General features: G+C 36.6%; 1 protein-coding gene across 2 annotated transcripts; it reads left to right on the top strand.

The window, feature by feature from the left end:
• Window positions 1–500: 500 nt before the first annotated feature.
• LOC136201053 (uncharacterized) lies at window positions 501–5,162 on the top strand. Of its 2 annotated transcripts, none has more exons than XM_065991601.1 (8): window positions 501–863; window positions 1,173–1,332; window positions 1,507–1,599; window positions 1,687–2,352; window positions 2,608–2,968; window positions 3,570–3,651; window positions 4,492–4,714; window positions 4,887–5,162. In XM_065991601.1, the coding sequence occupies exons 1-7, from the start codon at window positions 669–671 to the stop codon at window positions 4,696–4,698; spliced, it is 1,764 nt and encodes a 587-aa protein (XP_065847673.1). In that variant the 5' UTR covers window positions 501–668; the 3' UTR covers window positions 4,699–4,714; window positions 4,887–5,162. The 2 variants fall into 2 exon arrangements, with proteins under 2 accessions (XP_065847673.1, XP_065847672.1); XM_065991600.1 differs by having other exon boundaries at window positions 502–863; window positions 1,173–1,347.
• Window positions 5,163–6,641: the final 1,479 nt, after the last annotated feature.

Here is a 6,641-nt window from a genome sequence, read left to right as displayed (position 1 = left end):
ACTAATTGTGTGGATAAGATCAAGTAAGTTCAAGTTGAGAGTTATACGTAGTAAATTTACATACAAAATTATTTTTAAAATTTTATTTAAAATTATATCAAATATAATTTAAATATCTAAATCTAGTAAAAATATTATTTTTATTAAGGGTGTAAGATACACTATTTAAATTTTAAAATTCATAGAGTGGAATTTAAATTTTTTAAATTAAAACCTAAAAACAAAATTTATTTATTATATATAATTTTAATTTTATAATTAAATAATTTTCCTTGAGATATGTGGGCCCTACAGTCATTTATCAACCGGTCAAATTCAAGGTCAAGAGAATCATGAATTTAGGCCCAAACGTTAAAAGGGGGCAAAACCCCACTTAGCCCATAATCATAACTAAAAAATCACCTTCACAAATTGTTAAAATGAAATTAGCCGAAAAATTATTTGTCTTTTATATCTCTCCTTTCACGCCTTTTTCTTTTTAGAAAGGGAAAAAGAAAAAGAAAAACTGATTACGACATAAATAATTCCTAAGTGGCAACCCGCCATAAAATGCTCCTTGCTATGGAACCAGATTCTCTCGTAAGCCAAATAAGCTCAATCTCACTTTCTTTTCTTACTCTCTCCATGTGACGGGAAGGAAGATTCAGCAAGCAACTGAGAGCTGAAAAATGTCGGAGTTGGGATTTCAAGATCGGAGCCTGTCTAGATCAGGTGTTAGAGCTCGGGATGCTAGTCCTGATTCTGTGATTTTTACTCTTGAGTCTAATTTCAGTCTCTTCTCTTCTGCTTCTGCCAGTGTCGATCGCTGCTCTTTTGCTTCAGATGCTCACGATCGTGATTCTCTCACCTCCGAAATCTCACTGGTAAACTTAATCTTCCACTTTCATGAAATTGAGCTGTTTTTAAACTTAATTACAGTAATTTGCATTGCATTGCTCATGATGGTGCATTTTTGCTCTGGAGTTTTGTGTTCTCTTATCTTTTCTAGCTACTCAGCGGACTGACATTTCTCTTTTTCAATTTTTATATCGTGGAGGATTTGGAGTGATTGTGGATTCCATGTGTTGATTATGTGAAATGAAACTGTTTACATTTTGAGGACCATAGAGGAATTTATTAGAGAAAGTTTTTTCACACTTATCCGGCGCTAAAATCCAGTGATTTTGATGCAGCATTTGGCAGGACATGAAACCGCTACTGGTGGTAACCGCGGCGGTAATGAGCTTCACGAAACTTCGAGTGGTCCAGATCGAGATCCAGATCCAAACAAACTAATCACTGTATACAGCAATTCAAATCGCGCTCAAGCTCACTCTCGTCTACTCAGAAGAGGTGAAAAAGCAAAAGGTGCAGCTAATTGAGATTTTTTTATTTTTCGCTTTATTTTCTTAGTTTTTACTAAAAATTACAAACGGAAGAAAACATAAAAATCATACAGAGACAGAAATCTCAAATTTCAAATTCGCTCACCCCTCGCTGTTTCCTTTCATCAATCATCATATGCAGTTCAAAAAGGAAACAGTGAAGCAAGTACAGAAGTAGAAGACGATAGCCATCTCACTGATTCAGCGAGAAGCTCATTCTCTCTTGCTCTTAAAGGTATTCAAACTTTGTAACTTAGTCAACAATTAAATTAACTTTTGGTTCTGCATCTTAAGGCCTGCTTTGATTAATTTATTTATCTAGAGTGTCAGGAACGGAGATCCAGATCTGAGGCGATTACGAAGAAGGCAGATAGACGGAGACCTGCTTCATTCGATCTGAACAATGCTATTGCTGCCTCGTCCCCGCGACTGGGAGCCATGAAAAAAAGCTCGATATCGTCTCGCAAGTCCGGTACATTTCCTAGCCCTGGCACACCCAATTATCGCCACGCTAGTGTTGGAATGCAGAAAGGTTGGAGCTCAGAACGAGTGCCACTAAATACCTATGGCAATAGGCGCCAAATGAATGCTGCATTGCTGCCTTTAAATAATGGGAGAACGTTACCATCCAAATGGGAGGATGCTGAGAGGTGGATATTTAGTCCTGTTTCAGGGGATGGTGCGGCAAGAACTTCGCTTCAACTTCCTCAGCGGAGGCCAAAGTCTAAGAGTGGACCTCTTGGACCTCCGGGAATTGCGTATTATTCGTTGTATTCCCCTGCCATGCCACTATTTGATGGGGGGAATCCGGGAAACTTTATGACTGGTTCTCCGTTTTCAGCTGGTGTTATTGCCGCAGATGGATTGGCTACTCGGTCTAATGGCCAGGGTGCGGCTTTTCCTGTCCGGACAGAACCTTGCATGGCGCGTTCAGTTAGTGTGCACGGGTGCTCGGAAGCGTTGGGCCAGTCCTCTTTGCCCTCCCAAGGTAACTATTCTACTCATTCCAGTTCTACTAATTTCCTTCAACCTAGTAATCTGGAAAAATTGGTTCTTCCTTTCTTTCTTATATCATAAAGGAACTAAGCATGCTCTGGGCCAATCTTTGATGAAATGTTCTTTTCTTCTACTTACATGAGCCTGCTTTTCTCGTTTTTATCTTTCTGAAAACTATTTGTTTCTGTTTAGTGTAACTTGAAATTCTTTCTGATCTTGGCTGTCAACTCTTGAATTGAATCTGCAGATGAGAAGCTTGATGGTGCTAAGGATGCATCTACGGATATATCGTCTGCTGTTTCAAGAAGGGATATAGCAACTCAAATGAGTCCTGACGGTAGCAAACATTCATCCTCGAGTAGGAGGCCTTCATTCTCCGCCTCTACTCCTTCGGCTCTACCTATTGTGGAACTGCAGAGTATCTCCTCTAAATCAGAGATCAGGGATGTCCAGGTGGATGAAAGGGTTACTGTCACGAGATGGTCTAAGAAACATAAGGCTCGTCACCGGAAGAAAAGCTCAGAAATTGTAAATGACTGGAGAAAGAAAAATGTTGATGATCGATCTTCAGCTTGGGATGTTTCTGAAGTTTCAAAGAGCATTTCCAAGTGAGTCTTCCAGATCATTTTCCCTAGTTCCATTATTTGCCTTTGGTTGATTGGCCAGGTTAATTATGATACAATTAATCCCTAACAAAGCACTGGCCACCAAACCTCCCTAAATAACTTCCAAGTCGTATATTGACTAACAAAAAGCAAGAAAAAATGCACAATGTTCCATCTTATTTCAACTTGATTAAGTTGACACTTGGCTGATATGAATGAAAATTTGCAATAGCTTACTTAGCTAGGAAAAATACAGAATGATGGAATGCCATTACTCTGAAAAATGAAACATTATGAAGTTAATTACATATTTAAATTGAATTTTTTTATATTTGATATCGGAGTCCGTCCTGGATTGCATCAAAAAGTGCCAAGTAAGGTTTTACGGGTGGAAAATTTTCTTAGTTCAGTGAAAATAACAGCACTTCTTAGTATTCAGTTATAATCTGCTTTGACAACTGGTATAGTACCTTGTTTAGATACTGTTCTTCTTGGAACTGAAACAGCTGATGAACTGATTATATGCATTGAATGAATTGAAAAATATGAGGGATAAAATTTGGCGAAAAGAGTTACATATCCACCACATTATTTTTCCTGCCAGGACCAAAAGAGAGGATGCTAAAATCACAGCATGGGAGAATCTGCAGAAGGCAAAAGCTGAGGCAGCAATAAGGAAACTTGAGGTAATTTTCTTCCTGCATGTTTGTTCATACAGTTTAACTTAAGAAACTTAAGAGTCATTTAATGATCAACTTTAGTGTTGTTTATATTGCTCACAATTGTAACTCAAAGAACTTGCTTTCTTTAATTCACTAAGCTTCAGAGTGCTGTTCTAGAATTTCAGAAAGTGGTAACTGATGAAGAAGAGAAAAGGAAAAACTATCTTTATACCCTTGAAGTTCCCCGTATTCTATTAAGCTCCAAAATTTTTATTTGGCTTGACTGAACTATTATTTTAAGCTATATCCGAGTGTTTGTTATCACTTTTGAAGGTCTAGTAATAATTTGCATGAAGTTATTTGGGTGAAAAAGATTGTCAATGTGAATTATAATATTGTACAAGTGTTCAATAGTGAAAGAATAATAGTTTACTCAATCAAACAAAATCTTTATATCGGAACTTAATAGATAAACTGGAAAAGTACAAGGGATCAAGAGTGTATTTTCCCCCAAAAACCTTGACTCATACCTGTGGAAAGATAATGTGTTTTATCATATTTCAATATACAAAATTATGGTTCGGAAGCATGCTTGTAACATCTCCAGTTTGTTTACTTCACTAGTGCTGTCTGTTGGTTCTTGAATGCTGATATAATATAACGGGGGTAGCTTTTGTGAGATAATCTTTGTATTTCTATATAATCATCATCTTTTCTGAGCTACCCAACATATATCCACGTAAGCGTTTAGATTGATATGTTGCCAGCTGTCACCATTCGTGTTTCACTTTGCATTTATTTTGTAAAAGCAGACACTTTATCTTTTTGTGGGCTCTGCTGACATGAAAAAAGAACTCTTTTCAGATGAAGCTTGAAAAAAAGAGATCATCATCTATGGATAGGATTATGAACAAGTTGAGATCAGCTCAGAAGAGAGCCCAAGATATGAGGAGCTCAGTATTAACAAACCAGGCAAGCCAAGTTTCCAGGTCTTCCCACAAGGCTATATCATTTCGCAGAACCCGCCAAATAGGCTCCTTCAGTGGTTGTTTCACATGCCATGCTTTTTAATGCCTCACCTTGCCAGGTATTGCTGTGCTTAATAAAGCTAAATATTGCTTTGTCATTAAGACAAAGCAAAAGTGTCATATAACATGTGAAAATGTGGGTTTTCCCCGGAACAGAAAAACTTATGCGGACACTTAAATTTGGTAAATATAGCACAGAACATGTTTAAATTTTATTAAATCTATGGCCAGGTTGAAGTTGAATCCACCTGCAGTGAAGAGAGATGTACAGCAGCAGATCGATAACACAATTACAGTGACACTATTTTGGTGTCAAAGCAGGTTTGCAGGGGGATGAAGCTCAAACATTGCCATTAATTCTCAACCGCAATGTTGTGGGCTCTGTATCAGACAAATTAGAGTGCTAAGTTGCATTAGTGTATGTATGTATATGGACGATCATATTTTCTCATATATGACATTTTTGGTTTGCAATTTGAAATGCCTCGCTTAGGCTTTTCTCTGGAAGTATTTTATGTGCTTGCTGGGTATATTTTGAAAGGAAAACCATTTTGTTTACTCCTGAACATACAAACTCAAATCAATCTTTAAGATAGCAGAAATTTTCTTTACTTCAAGTATGAGAGTTTTCATATTAAAGGCAGTAGAAATAACTTGAAATTTCGGGCAGGTCACCCCATTATAAAATGGGAAGCAATCGAATGAAAAACAATTACTTAATTTTCCAATCATAAAGAACGTCTTTTCTCCCTTTATGCGGAAAAAAAAACACAGAAACTCAGAAACTGCAAACTTCTACTCTGATTTCTTGTTCGTTTTTCTGTGTGAATTTAAAATCTGTTTTTGTGATTGTGTTTATGATTTTGGACTGGTAATCAACACTTTCTGTACATGAGATATCAGTAGTATCACTTTCTGACAAATTGTTAGAATGCCTCCAAGACTTTGCAATTGTTAGAATTGTCATAATTTTGAAAAAGGTGAGCAGAAAGTCCTAGAATTACCAACCCAATTATCCTCATCATTATTGTCGCACCCTGGCTTCCGGTTTTTCCGCAGGTCGGGGTGCGTGGCCGGCTCGATCCGCCTTTCTCGTGTTTAAAGGTTTCGAGTCGCCACCAATCATCACTTGGAAATATGGGTGTGGGCGTGATTGGTCGCCCTATCTGTTTGGATTGACTCTTTATGGCTTGGTTTTGATAAGGACGGTCTTCGGAGAGATTTAGGTTCGTTTTTTCGGTTACGTGTAGGGAAGAGATGCGATCTCACCCTACCCTGCCCGACGTATCGGTACTATTATGACATTATGTGTTTGTTATTTGTTTTGCTTTGAATTGTCGACATAAACTGGGTACTCGTGCGCGTTTATTGGGTATAGTATTGAATTCTAATGACGTTTTCACGTCGATTAGAATTATTTTGGTTATAAATTCGAACGACGTTATCACATCGACCCGAGTTAATTTAGTTATAGATTCGGATGACGTTTTCACATCAATCTGAACTAATTTGGTTATAGATTCGGATGATGTTTTCACATCAATCCGAATTGATATAGTTACGAATCCGAACGACGTTTTCACATCGGTTCGAATTAATTTGGTTAATTTTATTAATCCGAAATAACATTTCGAATTGATTTATTTTTTTACCCATGCGTATTACATATACGGTATGAAAAGTTTATACATTTTATTATAACAACCTAAAATAATGATAATAAAATGTGTTAAAACTAATTAGAATCACATGTATCTCAATCCAGAACTAGATTTAGACATGAAAATATAAAAAGCAAATTGAAGATTATATTCTAAAATTTAATAAACAAACAGAATTAGTAAAGTAAGACTACAAAACCAAAAAAAAAAAATAACAATTTAAATACACCAAAACAATTGTAAATAGATAAATGGATGAATGGTTTGGACATTTAATTTAAAAATGTGAACTTGACCATTATTAAGCCCATTCGCCCCCCTTTTA

Source organism: Euphorbia lathyris, chromosome 7, assembly GCF_963576675.1.
Source record: "Euphorbia lathyris chromosome 7, ddEupLath1.1, whole genome shotgun sequence".
Classification (NCBI taxonomy): domain Eukaryota; kingdom Viridiplantae; phylum Streptophyta; class Magnoliopsida; order Malpighiales; family Euphorbiaceae; genus Euphorbia; species Euphorbia lathyris.
This window is presented reverse-complemented; position numbering and strand designations above follow the sequence as displayed.

Excerpts from the sequence above, each read along its gene's own strand:
- LOC136201053 (XM_065991600.1), top strand. The coding sequence starts at position 669 with ATGTCGGAGTTGGGATTTCAAGATCGGAGCCTGTCTAGATCAGGTGTT. Across the intron at positions 864-1,172 it reads TCACCTCCGAAATCTCACTG|CATTTGGCAGGACATGAAAC; the intron begins GTAAACTTAATC and ends ATTTTGATGCAG. Across the intron at positions 3,652-4,491 it reads CAGCAATAAGGAAACTTGAG|ATGAAGCTTGAAAAAAAGAG; the intron begins GTAATTTTCTTC and ends AACTCTTTTCAG.